At 39.4% G+C, this 20,007-nt stretch overlaps 3 protein-coding genes across 3 annotated transcripts; all 3 read left to right on the forward strand.

Annotated features, from left to right (window-relative positions):
- The first annotated feature begins 3,010 nt into the window (after positions 1–3,010).
- On the forward strand, positions 3,011–7,631 carry LOC120775603 (phosphoglycolate phosphatase 2). The gene is made up of 6 exons (XM_040105843.1): positions 3,011–3,188; positions 4,608–4,743; positions 4,860–5,023; positions 5,109–5,243; positions 5,306–5,513; positions 7,208–7,631. The coding sequence occupies exons 1-6, from the start codon at positions 3,165–3,167 to the stop codon at positions 7,513–7,515; spliced, it is 975 nt and encodes a 324-aa protein (XP_039961777.1). The 5' UTR covers positions 3,011–3,164; the 3' UTR covers positions 7,516–7,631.
- Positions 7,632–12,382: 4,751 nt separating this feature from the next.
- On the forward strand, positions 12,383–15,478 carry LOC120775602 (phosphoglycolate phosphatase 2-like). Its single transcript, XM_040105842.1, has 6 exons — positions 12,383–12,552; positions 13,895–14,030; positions 14,159–14,325; positions 14,411–14,545; positions 14,608–14,815; positions 15,134–15,478. The coding sequence occupies exons 1-6, from the start codon at positions 12,529–12,531 to the stop codon at positions 15,439–15,441; spliced, it is 978 nt and encodes a 325-aa protein (XP_039961776.1). The 5' UTR covers positions 12,383–12,528; the 3' UTR covers positions 15,442–15,478.
- A 1,689-nt stretch (positions 15,479–17,167) lies between these two features.
- On the forward strand, positions 17,168–19,932 carry LOC120775898 (phosphoglycolate phosphatase 2-like). The gene is made up of 6 exons (XM_040106288.1): positions 17,168–17,332; positions 18,032–18,167; positions 18,296–18,462; positions 18,548–18,682; positions 18,745–18,952; positions 19,596–19,932. The coding sequence occupies exons 1-6, from the start codon at positions 17,309–17,311 to the stop codon at positions 19,901–19,903; spliced, it is 978 nt and encodes a 325-aa protein (XP_039962222.1). The 5' UTR covers positions 17,168–17,308; the 3' UTR covers positions 19,904–19,932.
- Positions 19,933–20,007: the final 75 nt, after the last annotated feature.

Raw genomic sequence — 20,007 nt, forward strand, 5'->3', positions numbered from 1 at the left:
GAGGATACGAGTTTTTTAAGGTCTCAAGTTTTTTTTTTTACTGTACCTTGATTAATACTGGTGTGATCTTTTCTAAAATCAAATTAGCTAGTGACCAGTTTGATAAAGCGGTTTGAAGCCTTCCTTATTGGATAATATACGTCCAAATAGACCACGTCCAGCGCGCAGTGAAGAAAATATAGCAGCCGTAGCTTAGAGCATACCCGAAGACCGTGGAGAGTCGATTCGCCGCCGTTTGCAGCAACTCAGACTGACGTTTGGAACGACTTGGCGCATTTTACGTCCAGATCTTGAATCAAAAACGTACAAAATACAGCTTGTGCAAGAACTGAAGTCGCTCGTCTTTTCCAAGTGACATCGCTTCGCTCTATGGGCTGTTGAAAAGTTCCAAGAAGATCCGACGTTTTCGAGTCAAATTTTGTTCAGCGATGAGACTCATTTCTGGCTCTTTGGGTATGTAAACAAGCGAAATTGCCTCATTCGGGACTGAAGAAAGTCAAGAGCTGCCATTTCATCCTTAAAACAATGATGTGGGTTTTGAGCCGGTAGAATCATCGGTCCATATTTCCAAAAATGATGCCGGTAAGAACGTAATCGTCAATGGCGACCGTTATCGCCACTTGCCTCACAACGCAACAATCAATGGATTTATTGCGAGAACACTTCAGTGAGCAGATAATTTCCTGTTTTGGATCGGTCGTTTGGCCAATATCGTGTGACAGTTAGACTTTTTCCTGTGGGAATATGTAAAGCCTAAAGAATATCCGGACAATCCCGCTTCGTTTCGGGCCTTGGAGCAAAATATCACGCGTGACATTCGCCAGTTACCAGTCGAAATGATCGAACGAGTCATCGAAAATTGGACTCAACGGATCGACCATCTGAGACATAACCGCGGCCAACATTTGATAGAAATAATATTCAAAAAATAAATGCAAAGAATTTTCTTTCGAATGATAAAAAAAAAAACATTCCCCATTAAATTTGAAATTTCTGTGTTTTTTCTTTAAAAAGTAGGGAACCTCGAAATGGATTAATGGGGCTTCCACTTTTCGAACAAATTTTTATCGTATCCCTGTATGTCACAATACCAAATTTGTTTTTTTTTCCCTAATTTCATGCAAACTTTTTACTTCGGGCCAAAGTTTTATCGAGCGACAAGTATATATATTTTAAATTTTTTACTCGGAAATACATATTTCTCTTCATTCTGATCTCTTCACCAAGTTACCCTTTATGAACCAGCGGGGCATACACATATGGTCGCTTAAAACATGACTTAACTTCGTATAATTTTATGTAACATGTGAAAGAATGCCGTTATTTAAAAGACAGGGACGGCTTTGTAGCAGTTCCACCCTTTCTCAGTACCAACTTTTCCTAAATCATAGTTTCCTTTAATCGTCTCCGATTATTAATAAGAAAAGCAGTGATCTCCTTCCACTGTTCTCCGGCAGATTCTAAAAAATATAAATCCAAATACCAAAGTATTCGAGGTACATCTATTTTGTAGCTGAACATCACGAGCCATTGATTCGATTATTTGCGGCGAACCGGCAAAGCTTCAAATTCCAATATATTCGGTTCTAGGTTATTGAAATGGCCAGATTTTTCATGTCTGTATTATATTTTTTGCTAACTGACAAATTCCGATTTAAGAACGGGTCTACAAAGATGGCACGTATGCGACTAAGTAAGGTCACTGCAGCAAAAAAAAAATAATGCTGGAATATTTTATGCTGTGAAAAGGATTCGGAATAAAATATTCGAAACAAGATAGCCTAGAAATCAACTACGGAACGTGTAACCAAATAAAGTAATATTATGAATGATTGATAAACCCGAAAACAGGGGGACAAATGTAAGACCCGATAACCGGACCTTACAAATTTTCATGGATTTAGTCAAGATAATAACACAACATTGGTATAACAGGTTTACTCAAGAATCCCACAAACAATTTTCATTTGCTACAGTGGGCACTCGTGGTTGGTATTGTAATTAAAAAGATATTGACGTTTATACCTGTCATTTTAGGACCTTAGAGGTATTACATGTCTACAGTGGAATCTTTGAAAGATGGCTCCGACACAAGCATTTAAGCCTGGAAGAAGTCGGATGTATAAAACTATCAGAGCTTAAGCTTTGCAGTAACTTACAGGATAGAATTTTTATCGAAGATTTTTTAGCGAGATTGCTGATCTGTATTGAGAGCAGATTGCTTTGAGAAAGATGTGGGGCAACGATTATAGTGCCGTCAAAGTTTTTGTTGAAATCACTTCAAATAGATTTTGTTCAAAACTTATGGTATTGTACTGTTCATTAAGCTCTAAAAAACGTACTAGATGGTTGAAACATTTGAAAAAAGTTAAGGCGCGGTAGAAGATACAGTAGAACACGAAGCGTTTGTTTTTTTTTCTCGTAGTATGATTTCGATGATACTAATAGACACGAGTCGGTGGATAATAGTTGATCCACGTCATTTAATTGGTCTTGTAAAGAACTATTCACTCTAAGGCCACAAAATGTGAATTGCTCTTCAAAACACTCGGACATAATTTGCGACGCTCGTAGTCGACAATAATATTTTGTAATATTTGTAAACATAATATAGGCATATTATCGCTTGCGACAGAGTCTTGCAGAGCAGCAACGCGCCAACATTCACACGGCTCCCTCAGCAGTTAAGTCAGCTTGGCGGAGAGCACTTGGGCGCACGTCATGCCTAAATTGAATTGTATGCCATCGCACAGATACTCTTCAATATCTTCCAGCAATTGTCTTAATCGAGGCGACTCAACGCGGAAAAGCTGTCGCTAATGGCTTACGATAGGTATGAATAAATGCAAGCAATGTCAACAACACCTACATACTTATATATATGTACATAAATATATGAGTAGCATATAGTAAGTAGCTGTGGATTTCAATGGGTAATGAGTACTCCCCCGACAAGCCCGATGCAGCGCGGTTGAATCAGTTACATTTTATCAGCTTTCATTATAAGAAAGATCAGTTAACGTCGGGTCGTGCCCGTGTGAAGCCAGCTGAATAATTTAGCGCATTTTAATTCAAAAGCGTTCAGTGTCGCAGCGCAGCAGTTTTTACTTTTCACTTGACGAGATTCCCAGTTATAGAGTTTGGAGCACTCGCGTCGAAGCGCAATGGAGCATAAAGTTAACAGTGAGGTATGAGCTCGCTGCAGGATAGCTGGGAGTTCGTGTGTGCAAGTGAAATGTTTCGAACGATTTTTAGAAGGATTCCGAGAAACAAATATCCTGCTTGGTGTGCAAACAAAAGCTCTTTCAGGATAAGTGAATTTCTCAAATGTGAAAATGTAGTGAGTGTAAACTACCGTAAACCTTGCTGGGAATCGTCGTCATTTTTCTTGAGTCGAGAGTTTTCACCGACTACCTCCAGTTACGTACCCTAAAAGACACACAGCCTTAGAGTTCATAATGAAACTAGTTTGTTGCTCCAGTTCTACGGATTCATAGAAACTGTGCGGTTCTTCCACACCACTCCCGGGTATTTGTGAATAGTCACCACAAATCGATGAATCAGCATTCAAACGTTTCCCTGTCACTGCATCGATTTTTTGGGTTCCATAACCTAGCAGACTAAATTCGTAACTTTTTCCCTATTCTAAAGACGATGAAAACAACATTAAGAAGTAAAGGAAAGTTTTTTTTTATGGTCGTTCACCCTCAGCAGAAAGCATCAGACATCTCATAGCTTATATTTTCGGAATAAAAGTCAGAAACTGAAGTACTAAATTTCAATCATTTCTAAGAGAACGAAAATTTTTATTCCGATATGCTCATTGAAGCTTGATTTCTAAATTGTAAAGTGAGAGACACGTGATAGATTAAAGATCGTGTAACCGCAGGTTATTTAGTGTTATCCAAGATGAACCGCGCGGAGACGAATCTGCTCTACATCTGGGATATGTAAGGCTTTTATGATCTATTACATAGGAGGTTTAGGTACCACAACGCACCGACGTTCTAAACTGTCCAAGTGAGATTTCTGTTGGGGTCGGCCTTTTAACCAAACTTAACCTAACTTAAAGTGAGAGATCTGATGGAAGTTTACATTGGAAGTAGACGTAGGCGTTTTGGAAGCAAACTGTCTTAAACGTAAAGTACAGGAATTGGGCGTAAGAGAAGGAGGCCCCGAAGAAAATCTTGTTTAAGATCCTGAAAATATTATGTGCAAGCAGAAAAACGGGTGGCTTTCTTTCTCCTCTTCTATGGATCCTAGTCATTAACGACCTTCTCAAAAAAAAAAATGCACTAAAAAGTTATGATTACTCCAGAAGTTAGGAAGAAAGTTCCTTAAAAACTGAAATTTTTCCAATGCTTGTGAGCTGCAATCTGCTTTAGATACGTAGTTTTCTTAGCAGTATTTGCCGAGATTCTGGCAACTGGGTCTAAGACCCACCATCTTCTCAGAAAAAGGCGCAACATTTTTATTGTTCTGCATTTCGAAGTTGCTCAAAATCTGTCAATTAAGAAATACGATACTTTCTTATGTAAATCTTCTAATATATTTTTATTTGAAGACATCTCTGAAAACATTTTAACTAACTACTCCCCTTCTTTAAGAAATCGAGTTCCGAGCTAATATCAGAGTTGGAATATCCACCAAATCCAAATGCCATCAAGTATCTCAATGAATTGACGCTCAAGCAGAAGCAAGACTTTTTCGATTCCTTCGACGTTATCCTTTGCGATTGCGATGGTAAGTCATGAACATAAAATACATATTTCGAGAACCACCCTTAAACACCCTTTACTATATGTACATCGTTTCTGACACCCTAATGGATTATTCCGATAATCTGCTTTGATCAATAGGCGTCATATGGCAGACACTACATGAGCTCTTGCCCGGCTCACCGGAAGCGATTGATTATCTCAAACGGCAGGGCAAAGAAGTCATCTATGTCACAAACAATAGCATAATACCCATTGATATGCAATTGAAAAAATTTGAAAGGTTCGGTATCGAGGTGAAGAAGGTAATGTGACAATGTGTTCGCCAAAGCGCCGGCATCAATTATGGAAATTCGTATTTTGTATTTCTTTCTCGGACCGCCCGCACAGCATGAGATTGTGCATCCAGCGCAGACAATTTGCGATCACTTAAAGTCCATACAATTTGACGGTCTCATCTTCTGCCTCACTTCGGAAGCGTTTAAGTCGCTGCTCCGTGAGGCTGGCTTCAATGTGGTGGAAGAGGTGAGCAATTTGTATGCAACGTCTTGGTAAATATGTTTAGTAAGTGCGCTTTACTTTTTTAGCTCGTCGGTTACGTAGAAACTTTAGACGATTTGCGTGCGGTCATAAACAGCGATGACCCCGTTAAGGCGGTTATTATTGATGTGGATTTCAATTTGACGGCATCGAAGTTGATGCGCTCCCATGGATATTTGAAAAACAATCCGGAGTGCCTATTTATTGGCGGCGCCGCTGATACACTTATCACAGTCGGCGGAAAGGATGTTATAGGTGGGTACTTCCCAAATATTCAAGGCGAAATTCGTCTTCTTATATATTTGGGTTGACATTTATTCTTTTCGCAATTTGCCAATTCGAGATACCAAGTGCAGCCAGGTCCTCCTCTACCTGATCTCTCCAAAGGAGTGAATGTCTTCGTCTTCCTCTACTTCCCCCGGCGGGTACTGCGTCAAATACTTTCAGAGCTGGAGCGTTTTCATCTATTCGGATGACATGATTTAGCCAACGTAGCCGCTGTCTTTTAATTCGTTGAACTATGACAATGTCGTCGTATAACTCATACAGCTCATCGTTCCATCGAACGGGTGACTCGCCGTTGTCATAGTCCATGCCTCTGTACCATACAGCAAGACGAGAATAATGAGTGACTTATAGAGTTTGGTCTTTGTTCGTCGAGAGAGGACTTTATTTCTCAATTGCCTAAAGACCATACTGTAATATCGATTTTAGAGAACTATTATTCGGAAATTGGTGACTTCGTGGGTTATAATATGAAACGAAAGTACAATATTCTTTTTGAGCTTAGCTTTGTAACAGGCGCGCTGAATTGAGAACTATTAGGAAAGTTTTGTCGAAAAAAATAATGAAAAGAATCCGAATTTGTTTGGTTCAGCTGACGTCTAATAATCATATTATAAAAGCACATACATAACAAAAGTAGGTAAGATTCATTAAACTTTCAGTTGACAACAATTAGGTTGGATGAGTTGTATATTCTGACCGAACATTATTGAAATGAAAAGACCTGCCAAAGTTGTTATTTAAATCTCGGAGATTGAAGTCAAGTATTCGTGGAATACTGGGTCCGGCTTGAGATTCTTTAGGGTATTAGATCCAAAAAGAAATTTGTAGATTGATTAGAATAGTCGGATATATGTAAATACTATATACCTAAAGCTTTTATAAATAGAGAGACTACGCTTCTCTTAATGGGAAGGATACTATACCTCTAGTACCGTCAAAAAATGTAATTTTTTCACTTTTATTATGAGAGAATGAAAGTAGATCACATCCGATTTGTTTGCATACATATTAAGAGGTATTATTGAACTACTTTCTTTGTATAAAAAAATGGCAGAAATATCAACGATCCCATTGATTGACATTTTTTGCCGCCCTCAACTTCCTGACTAGGCTTTTTATCTGAAAAAAAAAATTAAATTTTTTAATCAGGAAGCTTCTATCAAGTGCATTGTTTTCGAAAAATTGGAGATATAGGACTGAATTTTGTAAAACGTGTATGATTTTCGACATCAAAATATTTAAACATCTGTCAAAATGCCATTTTTCTCGGAAAAGCGCTCTATCATGCACTTGAGTAGAAAATCGTCTATAAAATACGCTTTAGTTAAAATAAAACGGTTAAATAAATCGCTCGCAATTTTGACGGCCGGATAAAAAAAGTTAGTTTCGAGGAAACGAGCCTCAAAGTTTTGGTACTATACAGCCACTGCTTGAAGTGCAGTGGTTCTGGGGCCTATTTCTTCAAAAATATTCGGAGTAAACCAATGAAACTTCGAGACTATATATTTGAATAGTTTTTTAATTGACTAGAGCGAACATTTTTTTAATTTTTTTTGAAAATTCTAAAGGTATCTCCCCCCTTAAGTTAGCAAAAAAGTTTCAGCTATTAAATTTCCTTCTTTTGTCGCAAATAAATACATAAATATTTCACTATTTTCAAGGACCCGGTCCATATATATCGGTGCTCGAAAACACTACACAGCGTAAGGCTTTAATATTGGGCAAACCTGGCGTGGCCTTACGGGACTTTATAATGGAGCAGCATAAAATCAAGAATGCAAGTCGTTGCCTCTTTATCGGTGACAGCATTGTGACAGACATCCGCTTCGCCAAAGTGTGTGGTTTTCAAACTCTGCTGGTGCTTACCGGCACTACAACGACAGAGGATTTGCAATCAAATCTAACTGAGACCGACACCCCGGATTATGTTAGCGAACGCTTGGCCGATTTGAATGGATTTCTTTCATAGTTTTACATGTACGAGTATATACATATATATAATACATATATATTTGTTTATATAACTTGTTTTTATTATGTAATATTTTAGTAAAATGCGATAAATAAAACACAAGCTTCTTGAAACCAACTTGTTTTATAATATAAAACGCAATAAATTTAAAAAATATGTTTGAGTTTTTTAACATTTCTAGAGCATAACTGATGCTTTTTGAGCTCTTGAATATAAGGTTACTATCTTGGAGCATTTCTGGAGCGTTCAACAATGTCTCTACCGAATCTATTCTGAACAGTATCCAGTCAATAGGTGTTGACTCTGCTATACAACGCTGGATCAAGAGCCCCTTGACCTCTAGACGGATAAAAGCAGAATGGAACGACGCTAAAATGACCAAGGAAGTCTGTATGAGGTACTCCTCAAGGTGCGTTTACTAGAAAGCATAAAATTCATCTATGGTGGTTTCGATCTATAAAGAGGACACAACTCTCTCTTAAGGACCGCATCAAATACCTTAGGTTGTCTCGAACAGCAAACTGTTGTGGAATCACGTGGAGGAAAGAGCGAGAAAAGCTAGCAATGGTCTATATACGTGTAGGCAAAAGTTCGGTACAACCTGGGGGCTCTCTCCCTCTCTCATGCACTGATGCTACACAGCTATAGTTTTACCAATTCTACTCCACTCTATAGTGTAGTAGTATGGTAGACAGGCGTACGAAAATCCAGCTACCGGAAACCAATAAAAATGGTTCAGAGAGTCGCTGCGCTGTGCATAACGGGAGCTTTAAGAACAACTCCAACGGCTGCTCTTGAACTGACACCAAACCTACCACCTATAGACATCTTCGCTAAAAACTGCGCAGCAAAATTTACATATAGAACCTTCGGGCATAACTCGGTGGGTAATGGCGGTTGAGCAAACACCAACTAGTACATGACCCCACTTTTCAACTTTGAAAGAAGATTCAAAGTAAACATAGCAAAAATTGCTGGCGCAAAGGTATGTTAGCTACGCGCAACACTCTAAACATCTACATATGTACTTGTATACTGATGGCTCGAAAATGAAGTATAGAGTTGATGGGGGAATATACTGTCCAGAGTTAGGCATAAGGAAACCTGTTGCCGGACCACTGCAGTATATTTCAAGCTGAGATGTTTGCTTTGAAAGCAGCGGAGATGGCCTGCAGCTGCAACTGTAGTCAATTCCAGAGTCAACATCTACGTAGGCAGTAATCTCGTATCCCATACGAAGTGTCCAGAAGTGTTTTGGAAAGCAGGGCAGCAGTGGACAGTAGGGCTGTCATCCGAAAACGTGATAAACATTGGGAAACCCATACATTATCTGGGTGCAAAACTGCAAAAGTCATGTGCAAATATTCAGATGGCAAATACACAAATACATCGATAGAAGTGATTGTGGAACACGTCTGCAGAACGGGGCTCACAGGTCGAGAAGACTGGGGGATATGTTTAGAGCAGGGCAACAGGAAAACAATGTAGCATCTCTTGTACAATTGCCCAGCATTGGCAAGTCTACGCTGTAAGCATTTGCGGTACCCACAATTTGATACACTGAAGGAAATATCGACAGTGAGGCCGCAGAGTCTGTTAAAATTCGGGCCAAGCGAGGACTAGTCCTCTTGGACTTAGCAAGTGAACTCCATCTGGTATCGCAAAGAACCAAACTGGTCTATGGGTGGTTTATTGGCCTACCAGATTAACCTTACCTAACCTACACCTAATATGAATTCATAGCCCTCCAAACGTAGACTGTTCTTGAATGTCGGTTGCCATACCGTAGATGAGCCCTTTGAAGTGAATACTATCGAGATATTGCACAACACACTTGGCGGGATACACGAACTATTACACTAGTTTACGGCCCAAAAGGTATAGTCTGTAAAATGGTGGCTTATCAGCTTATCTCGAAAATTCACACAATTTTTTCTGAAATAAATTGAAGAGTGGTGAATCGCACAAACAACTGATTTAAGTCGCAGAAACTGATATAATAAGTTAAAATAACGGGTGATTATTCCTCTTTTGACACAATTTAGTAGCAGGAAAGTAATAGGACTGATTATCTTTCGCTGCGACTGTACTTCAGAGCGTGCGCGCTCCGACTGGATTCGGTCGAGGGCGTTCCTAGCTAACGATCGAGCAGCTAGTCAGTTGTTTCCGAGCACTAGGAGAGTCAGGACAAACATTTCCGCGTGACGTGTCTCTGTGAGTGGTGCAAACTGAAAATGCAGCGTTCGTTAGAGCAGAGGTACGTGATTAAATTCCGTGTGAAACTCGGTAAATCTGCGACAAAGACGTTTAATATGATCAAGCAGGCTTACCCAGATGTTGCTTTTGCAAGAAGTGGTGTGATTCGGTGGCACCAGGCCTTTTTGGAGGACGGGGAAGATGTCGTTGATGAAGAGACCCGCGAATTCGACAAAAACCGACAATGTGACTCGTGTGCCCAAAGTTTTGAACTCAGATCATCGACTAAATATTCGTTTAATTGCCCAGATGTTAAATTTGTAGTTCATGACATTATGACGGAGCACTTGAACATGCGGAAAGTGTGCGCGGAGATGGTCCCAAAACTGCTCACTGACGACCAGAAATTGCGGCGAGTGGAAATGTGCCAAGAAAATTTGAACATGCGTGAAAGTTATCTCCAATTTTTGAATAACATAATACCAGGTGACAATCCCGAGTATAATGTGATCCCGAGACAAAGACCGTTAAAAGACAAGCATTTTGAGATGACATATTGGATCCAAGCAGCATGCACCTCGGGTCTCAAGGCTATTCCGGAGAATGCCTTCTGTGACGCCTTCAATGCTTGGAAATCGTGATGTCAGCGCTGCATCGACGCAGAAGGAGCCTATTTTGAAGGTTTTTAAAGAATTGTAACGATTAGTTCAATACAGCTTTTTAAATCTGTATTTTATGCTCCGAAAAGGATTCGGAATGAAATATTCTAAACAAAATAGCCTAACAATCAACCACGCGGGGTGTAACCAAATGAAGTGATATTATGAATGACTGATTAACCCAAAAACACGTGGACAAATGTAAGACCTGAAAACCGTAACATACAAATTTTTATGGACAAATTGCTCTCATCTGACTTATTCTTTTCCTTTACTGGCGTAGACACCGCTTACGCGATTATAGCCGAGTTAACAACAGCGCGCCAGCCGTTTCTTCTTTTCGCTACGTGGCGCCAATTGGATATTCCAAGCGAAGCCAGGTCCTTCTCCGCCGTGGCAAACGCGCAAAGGAACGTAAATCTTTCGCAGAACCTCTCTGTCGAAAACTCGCAACGTCGACTCATCAGTTGTTGTCATCGTCCAAGCCTCTGCACCATACAGCAGGACGGGAATAATGAGTGACTTGTAGAGTTTGGTTTTTGTTCGTCGACAGAGATCTTTACTTCTCAATTGCCTGCTTAGTCCGAAGTGGCACCTGTTGGCAAGAGTTATCCTGCGTTGGATTTCCAGGCTGACATTGTTGGTGCTGTTTACACTGGTTCCCAGGTAGACAAAATTATCTACAACTTCAAAGTTATGACTGTCAACATCGGCATACGCCAGCAGCTGTACACTCTTATAAAGATTGTACCTGCTCGATTAAGTTCTGCAGCTCGAATTATTTTCTCAAGCAGCAGATTGAAGAAGTTGCACGATAAGGAGTCGACTTGTCCTCAGGTACCTTAATTGGTATCGAAGCCCTTCCCGATCCTGACAGAGCTTTTGGTGTTGCTCAACGTCAGTTTATTCAGCTGTATTAGTTTTGCGGGACTTCCAAATTCAGACATCGCGGCACAAAGGCAGCTTCTTTTCATGCTGTCGAAAGCAGCTTTGAAATCGACGAAGAGGTAGTGTGTGTCGATTCTTCTTTCACGGGTCTTTTCCAAGGTCTGGCGCATGGTGAATATCCGATCGGTTGTTGATTTGCCAGGTCTCAAGCTACGCTGCTGAGGTTCAATCTGTTTGTTGACGGTGGGCTTTCATCTTTCACACAATACGCTCGATAGAACCTTATGCACGATCTTGAGGAGGCTTATCCCAAGGTAGTTGGCGCAGATTGTGGTGTCTCCCTTTTTGTGGATTGGGCAGAGCACACTTAAATTCCAATTGTTAAGCATGCTTTCGTCCAATCATATTTTACAAAGAAACTGATGCATGCTCCTTATCAGTTCTTCGCCGCCTTATTTGAATAGCTCGGCCGGCAATCCATCGGCCCCCGCCATTTTGTTGTTCTTCAGGCGGGTAATTGCTATTGAACTTCTTCATGGTCGGGCAATGGAAAGTATGCTCCATCTTCATCGATTGGGGAATCAGGTTCGCCTTCTCCTGGCGTTGTGCGTTCACTGCCATTCAGCACGCTGAAGAAGTGCTCCCTCCATAATTTTAGTATGCTTTGGGCATTGATCACTAGATCACCTTTGGGATTTTTACAAGAGTATGCTCCGGTCTTAAAACCTTCTGTTAACCACCGCATCTTTTCGTAGAATTTTCGAGCAGTACCCCTGTCCGCCAGCTTGTCAAGCTCTTCATACTCACGCATTTCAGCCTCTTTCTTTTTCTGTCTGCAAATGCGTCTCGCTTCCCTCTTCAACTCTCGGTATCTATTCCATCTCGCACATATTGTGGTCGTAACTCATCTGACTTAGTCAAGAAAATAATACAAGCCTCGTAAAAAAGGTTTACTCAAATACTCCATAAACATACTATATCATTGCGACATACTCAAATACTAGCCCTAATACCCCTAATACTAATTTCAAGAAAGATAAGAACCTGTGTTCTATTGAGGGCTCGATAAGCATGCTGCAGCGCGGTTCAATCAGTAACTATTTATCAGCTTTCATATAAGAAAGATCAGTTATCATCGGGTCGTGCTCGTGTGAATAATTTAGCGCATTTTATGTCAAAAGCGTTCAGGGTCTCAGTGCAGCGATTTTTACTTTCCACTTGAAGAAATTCCCAAAAATTGAGTTCGGAGCACTCGTGTCGAAGCGCAATGGAGCATAAAGTTAACAGTAAGGTACGAGCTTGCTGCAGGATAGCTGGGATTTTGTGTGTGCAATTGAAATGTTTCGAACGATTTTTAGAAGGATTCCGAGAAACAAATATCCTGCTTGGTGTGCAAACAAAAGTTCTTTCAGGATAAGTGAATTTTTCAAATGTGAAAATGTAGTGAGTGTAAACTACCGTAAATCTTGCTGGGAATCGTCGTCACTTTTCTTAAGTCAAGAGAATTCACCGACTATCTTCAGTTACGCACCCTAAGAGACACACAGCCTTATAGTTCATAATAAAGCTAGTTTGTTGCTACAGTTCTACGGTTTCATATGAAGAAAATGTGCGGTTCTTCCACACCACTCCCGGATATTTTTGAATAGTCACCACAAATCGATGAATCAGCCTTCAAACGTTACCGCGTTACTGCATTCTCAGCCAAAAGCATCAGACACTTCATTGAACTTGATTTCATTAGGATATCTTAAAGTTCAGCTAATATTTTCGGTACAAAGTCAGGCACTGAACTATTAAGTCTAAGAGCTTGAAAAGATATAGTTCGATTTCAACCTTTTCTAGGTGAACGCAAAGTATTATTTCGATATTTTCGTTGAAGTTCGATTTCTATATTGTAAAGTGAGAGACACGTGATAGATTAAAGATCGTGTAACCGTAGGTTATTTAGTGTTATCCAAGATGAACCGCGCGGAGACGAATCTGCTCTACATCACGGATATGTAAGGATCTTATGATTTATTATGTAGGAGTTCCAGATACCACAATGGAACGACGTTCTTGTCGTTGTCCAATTGAGATCCCTGCAGGAGGCCGGCCTCATAACCAAACCTTACCCAACTCAAAGTAAGAGATCTAATGGAATTTTATATGGGAAGTGGACGTAGGTGTTTACTAAGCGAGAGTCCTTAAACATGTAGTAAAGCTATCAGTACAAATAAAGAAAGCTTCACGAAAGCAAATCTTGTTTAAAATCCTCAAAATATTATGTGCAAGCAGAAAAGATAAGCCATTCAAATCTTCCTGGTCAAAAAGTTCACTAAAAAAGTTATGATTACTCAAGAAGTTCGGAAAAAGATTCCTTAAAATATAAAATTTTTCCAATTCTTGTGCGCTCCAATCTGCTTTAGATAAGTAGTTTCCTAAGCAGTATTTGCCGAGATTCTGGCAACTGGGTCTAAGACCCACCATCTTCTCAGAAAAAGGCGCAAGATTTTTATTGTTCTGCATTTCGAAGTTGCTCCAATTCTGTCAATTAAGAAATACGATACTTTCTTATGTAAATCTTCTAATATATTTTTATTTGAAGACATCTCTGAAAACATTTTAACTAACTACTCCCCTTCTTTAAGAAATCGAGTTCCGAGCCAATATCAGAGTTGGAATATCCACAAAATCCAAATGCCATCAAGTACCTCAATGAATTGACGCTCAAGCAGAAGCAAGACTTTTTCGATTCCTTCGACGTTATCCTTTCCGATTGCGATGGTAAGTCATGAACATAAAACCGAAATATGATATAAATAAATAAAAGCCACTTTTAAACACCCTTTACTATATGTACATCGTTTGTGACACCCTAATGGATTATTCCGATAATCTGCTTTGATCAATAGGCGTCATATGGCACTCACTACGCGGCGATCTGTTGCCCGGCACATCAGAAGCTATTGATTATCTCAAACGGCAGGGCAAAGAAGTCATCTATGTCACAAACAATAGCATAACACCCATTGATACGCAATTGAAAAAATTTGAAAGGTTCGGCATCGAGGTGAAGAAGGTAATGTGACAATGTGTTCGCCAAAGCGCCGGCATCAATTAAAGAAATTCATATTTTGTCTTTCTTTCTCGGACCGCCCGCACAGCATGAGATTATGCATCCAGCGCAGACAATTTGCGATTATTTGAAGTCCATACAATTTGACGGTCTCATCTTCTGCCTCACTTCGGAAGCGTTTAAGTCGCTGCTCCGTGAGGCTGGCTTCAATGTGGTGGAAGAGGTGAGCAATTTGTATGCAACGTCTTGGTAAATATGTTTAGTAAGTGCGCTTTACTTTTTTAGCTCGTCGGTTACGTAGAAACTTTAGACGATTTGCTTGCAGTCATAAACAGCGATGACCCCGTTAAGGCAGTTATTACTGATGCGGACTTCAATTTGACGGGATCGAGGTTGATGCGGGCCCATGGCTATTTGAGAAAGAATCCAGATTGCCTATTTATTGGCGGCGCAGCTGAAACTATATTTACGGTCGGCGGAAATGAGATTTTAGGTAGAGTTTTCGCAAATATTGTAGACTAAAGTTTACTTTTAGACTATACCTTAATATCGGTTTTAGAGAACTATTTTTCCAAAATTGACGAATTTGGAAATTATATAATATGAAACGACATTAGAATATTATTTTCGAGCTTAGCTTTGCAAAAGGCGTGCTCAGCTGCCGTTTTATGGCTGCTAAACTTTCTTAAGTTTGCAAAAGTTTTAAGAAAGCATTTTTTGAGGTTATAAAAAACTATCGTACTAAAGTTTCAGATATCAAGTTGCCTTCTTTTCTAGCAAATAAATATTTAAATATTACATTATTTTCAAGGAGCCGGCACAATTTTATCGGTGCTCGAAAACACTACACAGCGTAAGGCTTTAATATTTGGCAAACCTGGCGTGGCCTTACGGGATTTTATAATGGAGAAGCTTAAAATCAAGAACGCTAGACGTTGCCTCTTTATCGGTGATAGCATTGTGGCAGACATCCGCTTCGCCAAAGTGTGTGGTTTTCAAAGTCTGCTGGTGCTCACCGGCTCTACAACGCCACAGGATTTGCAATCAAAGCTAACTGAGACCGACACGCCGGATTATGTTAGCGAACGATTGGCCGATTTGAATGGATTTCTTTCATAGTTTCACATGTATGAGTATATATATATGTGTTTATGTAACTTGTTTTTATTGTATAATATTTTAGTAAAATTTCTGCAAAGGTGATAAATAAAACACAAGCTTCTTGAAACCAACTTGTTTTATAATATGAAAATGCAATAAAATTGAAATGTATATATGAGCTTCATAACATTTCTAGAGCATAACTGATAACTCGTAAGTTCTCATAATTAAATATTTATTTTTATATTAAAATACACTGAAATTACATTTTTGGGCTAAAATATCATGAATTAAATGGCTGAGATCGAACGAATTTTGATATAAACTGCCTACCTCGCAACGTTACAATAGACCACAAGACGTTGTGGGATGGCATGGATACCAAGAGTTGCCTCATTTGCAGACAGAAAAAGAGAGAGGCCGCAGTGCGTGAGTATGAAGAGCTTGACATGCTGGCCAATAGGGATAATGCTCGAAAATTCTACGAAAAAATGCGGCGGTTAACAGAAGGTTTCAAGACCATACTCTTTTTGGATCCCCAGGGGTGATCTAGTAACCGATGCCCAGAGCATACTAAAATTATGGAGGGAACACTTCTCCAGCATGCTGAATGGCGGTGAAGGTATAACATCAGGAGATGCGAACCCGATTCCCCAATCGATCACGATTGAGTAGACGTACCATTGTCCGATCATGTAGAAGACCGAATAGCAATTACCCGTCTGAAGAACAACAAAGCGGAGGGGGCCGATGGATTGCCGGCCGAACTATTCAAATACGGAGGCCAAGAGCATGCATCAGCTTCTCTTTAGAATATGATCGGACGAAAGCATTCCCAACGATTGGATTTTAAGTGTGCTTTGCCCAATCCACAAAAAGGAAAACAAAAGCCTCCTTAACATCGCATATAAGATTCTTTTAAGCGTACTGTGTGAAAGGCTGAAACCCACCTTCAAAAAACTGATTGGACCTTAATAGTGTGGCTTCAAGCCCTGAAAATCAACAGTTGACCAGATATTCACCTTGCGCCAAATCTTGAAAAAGACCAGTGAAAAGGGTATCGACGCGGGCAGCATGGAAAAGAGCTCCCTTTATGCCGCGATGTTTGAATTTGGTATCTCCGCAAAACTAATACGGTTGTGTAAACTGACGTTGAGCAATATCAAATGCTCCGACAGGATCGGGAAGAACCTCTCTGAGCCGCTCGATACCAAATGAGGATTCAGATACGGCAACTCCCTTTCGTGCGACTTCATCAATTTACTCTTGAAGAAAATAATTCCAGCTGGGTCCCACGGCACTGTTGATAGTCATAACTTCGAAGTCGTGGACAATTTCGTCTATCGTGGAATGGACGATGACAACAGCTGATGAGCTGGTGAGTGTTTTTTTCATATACCTGAATGTCGCAATACCAAATTTGATTATTCCCTGCAAAGCTGCAAATTTCAATATACATATGTACATATATAGTTTTACATTATTGAATATGAATGACTGATAAACCCAAAAAGACATGGATTTTATGGACACATGGCTCATCTGACTTAGTCAAATCCATAAAACAAGCCTCGTAAAAAAGGTTTACTAAATAATCCATAAACATATTCCATTGCGACATACTCAAATACTAGCCCTAATACCCCTAATACTAATTTCAAGAAAGATAAGAACCTGTTTTTTTTTTTGCTCGGTGCAGCGCGGTTCAATCAGTAACTATTTATCAGCTTTCATATAAGAAAGATCAGTTATCGTCGGGTCGTGCTCGTGTGAATAATTTAGCGCATTTTATCTCAAAAGCGTTCAGCGTCTCAGTTAGCGATTTTTACTTTCCACTTGAAGAAATTCCCAGATATTGAGTTCGGAGCACTCGTGTCGAAGCGCAATGGAGCATAAAGTTAACAGTGAGGTATGAGCTGGGTCCAGAAAGCTGGGAGTACGTGAGTGCAAGTAAAATCCTTCGAACGATTTTTAGAAGGATTCCGAGAAACAAATATACTGCTTTGTGTGCAAACAAAAGTTCTTTCAGAATTAGTGAGTTTCTGGAATGTGAAAATATAAGGGCCGGCCTCTTCACTAAACCTAAAATTTAAAGTGAGGATCTAACGGAATTTTATATGGGAAGTGGACGTAGGCGTTTACTAAGCGAGAGTCCTTAAACATGTAGTAAAGCTATCAGTATAAATAAAGAAAGGAAACTTCATGAAAGCAAATCTTGTTTAAAATCCTCAAAGTATTACGTGCAAGCATAAAAGATAAGCCATTCAGATCTTCCTGGTCAAAAAGTTCACTAAAAAAGTTATGATTACTCAAGAAGTTCGGAAAAAGATTCCTTAAAATATAAAATTTTTCCAATTCTTGTGCGTTCCAATCTGCTTTAGATAAGTAGTTTCCTAAGCAGTATTTGCCGAGATTCTGGCAACTGGGTCTAAGACCCACCATCTTCTCAGAAAAAGGCGAAAGATTTTTATTGTTCTGCATTTCGAAGTTGCTCCAATTCTGTCAATTAAGAAATACGATACTTTCTTATGTAAATCTTCTAATATATTTTTATTTGAAAACATCACTGAAAACATAACATTTTAACTAACTACACCCCTTCTTTAAGAAATCGAGTTCCGAGCTAATACCAGAGTTGGAATATCCACAAAATCCAAATGCCATCAAGTACCTCAAGGAACTGACGCTCAAGCAGAAGCAAGACTTTTTCGATTCTTTCGATGTAATACTTTGCGATTGCGATGGTAAGTCATGAACATAAAACCGAAATATGATATAAATAAATAAAAGCCACTTTTAAACACCCTTTACTATATGTACATCGTTTGTGTCACCCTAATGGATTATTCCGATAATCTGCTTTGATCAATAGGCGTCATATGGCACTCACTACGCGGCGATCTGTTGCCCGGCACATCAGAAGCTATTGATTATCTCAAACGGCAGGGCAAAGAAGTCATCTATGTCACAAACAATAGCGTAACACCCATTGATATGCAATTGAAAAAATTTGAAAGGTTCGGCATCGAGGTGAAGAAGGTAATGTGACAATGTGTTCGCCAAAGCGCCGGCATCAATTAAAGAAATTCATATTTTGTCTTTCTTTCTCGGACCGCCCGCACAGCATGAGATTATGCATCCAGCGCAGACAATTTGCGATTATTTGAAGTCCATACAATTTGACGGTCTCATCTTCTGTCTCACTTCGGAAGCGTTTAAGTCGCTGCTCCGTGAGGCTGGCTTCAATGTGGTGGAAGAGGTGAGCAATTTGTATGCGACGTCTCGGTAAATATGTGTAGTAAGTGCTCTTTACTTTTCCAGCTCGTCGGTTACGCAGATAATTTCAACGATTTTCATGCGCTCATAAACAGCGATGACCCCGTTAAGGCAGTTATTATTGATATGGACTTCAATTTGACAATATCGAAGTTGATACGGGCCCATGGCTATTTGAGAAAGAATCCAGATTGCCTATTTATTGGCGGAGCTGGTGAAACACTCAGCACGGTCGACGGAAAGGATATTATAGGTAAGGGCTTCGCAAATATTTTAAACGAAATTGCGAAGGTTTATTTTTAAACCATACTGTAATATTGATTTTAGAGAACTACTATACGAAAATTGATGATTTGACTTTGCAAAATGCGCGCTGAGTTGAGAAATATTAGGAAAGTTTAGAAGATTCAGAAAGGAAAGTTTCAGCTGACGTCTACTAATCATATCATAAAAGAACTTACATATTAAGGTTCACAGAAGTTTGAGTTTACAAAACCGGGTTAGATGGGTGGTATATTCTGAGAGAATATTATTCAAATGAAGAGACTTGTCAAAGTTTTTGTTTAAGTCTTGGAGATTGAAGTGAGGTGCTCGTGGAATACTGGGTCCGGCTTGAGATTCCTTAGAATATTAGATCCAGAAAGAAATATTGTAGATTGATTACAATAGTCGGATATAAATTTTAAATATTTAAAGCTTTTATAAGTAGAAAGAGAAATGTCTTTAATAAAATTCCCTGCCGTTTTATGGCTACTACACTCGCTGAAGTCAGCAAGAGTTGTTAAGAAACCAGTTTTTGAAGTTATAAAATACTATCGTACTAAAGTTTCAGATATCAAGTTGCCTTCTTTTGCCGCAAATAAATACATATGTAAATATAACACTATATTTTCAAGGACCCGCCATATTTATATCGATGCTCGAAAACACTACACAGCGTAAGGCTTTAATATTGGGCAAACCTGGCATGGCCTTACGGGACTTTATAATGGAGCAGCATAAAATCAAGAATGCAAGTCGTTGCCTCTTTATCGGTGACAGCATTGTGACAGACATCCCCTTCGCCAAAGTGTGTGGTTTTCAAAGTCTGCTGGTGCTCACCGGCACTACAACGCCAGAGGATTTGCAATCAAATCTAACTGAGACCGACACCCCGGATTATGTTAGCGAACGCTTGGCCGATTTGAATGGATTTCTTTCATAGTTTTACATGTATATATATATATATATACATTTATATTTGTTTATATAGCTTGTTCTTATTGTTTAATATTTTATAAAATACATGCAAAGGATATAAATAAAACA

This window comes from Bactrocera tryoni, chromosome 4, assembly GCF_016617805.1.
Source record: "Bactrocera tryoni isolate S06 chromosome 4, CSIRO_BtryS06_freeze2, whole genome shotgun sequence".
Lineage (NCBI taxonomy): Eukaryota > Metazoa > Arthropoda > Insecta > Diptera > Tephritidae > Bactrocera > Bactrocera tryoni.

Bases quoted from the DNA above. Each gene is read 5' to 3' on its own strand.
- LOC120775603 (XM_040105843.1), top strand. From the start codon at position 3,165: ATGGAGCATAAAGTTAACAGTGAG. The intron at 5,024-5,108 runs GTAATGTGACAA...CCGCCCGCACAG, and splicing joins TCGGTATCGAGGTGAAGAAG to CATGAGATTGTGCATCCAGC. The intron at 5,514-7,207 runs GTGGGTACTTCC...ACTATTTTCAAG, and splicing joins CGGCGGAAAGGATGTTATAG to GACCCGGTCCATATATATCG.
- LOC120775602 (XM_040105842.1), top strand. From the start codon at position 12,529: ATGGAGCATAAAGTTAACAGTAAG. The intron at 12,553-13,894 runs GTACGAGCTTGC...CCCTTCTTTAAG, and splicing joins AGCATAAAGTTAACAGTAAG to AAATCGAGTTCCGAGCCAAT. The intron at 14,326-14,410 runs GTAATGTGACAA...CCGCCCGCACAG, and splicing joins TCGGCATCGAGGTGAAGAAG to CATGAGATTATGCATCCAGC.
- LOC120775898 (XM_040106288.1), top strand. From the start codon at position 17,309: ATGGAGCATAAAGTTAACAGTGAG. The intron at 18,463-18,547 runs GTAATGTGACAA...CCGCCCGCACAG, and splicing joins TCGGCATCGAGGTGAAGAAG to CATGAGATTATGCATCCAGC. The intron at 18,683-18,744 runs GTGAGCAATTTG...TTACTTTTCCAG, and splicing joins GCTTCAATGTGGTGGAAGAG to CTCGTCGGTTACGCAGATAA.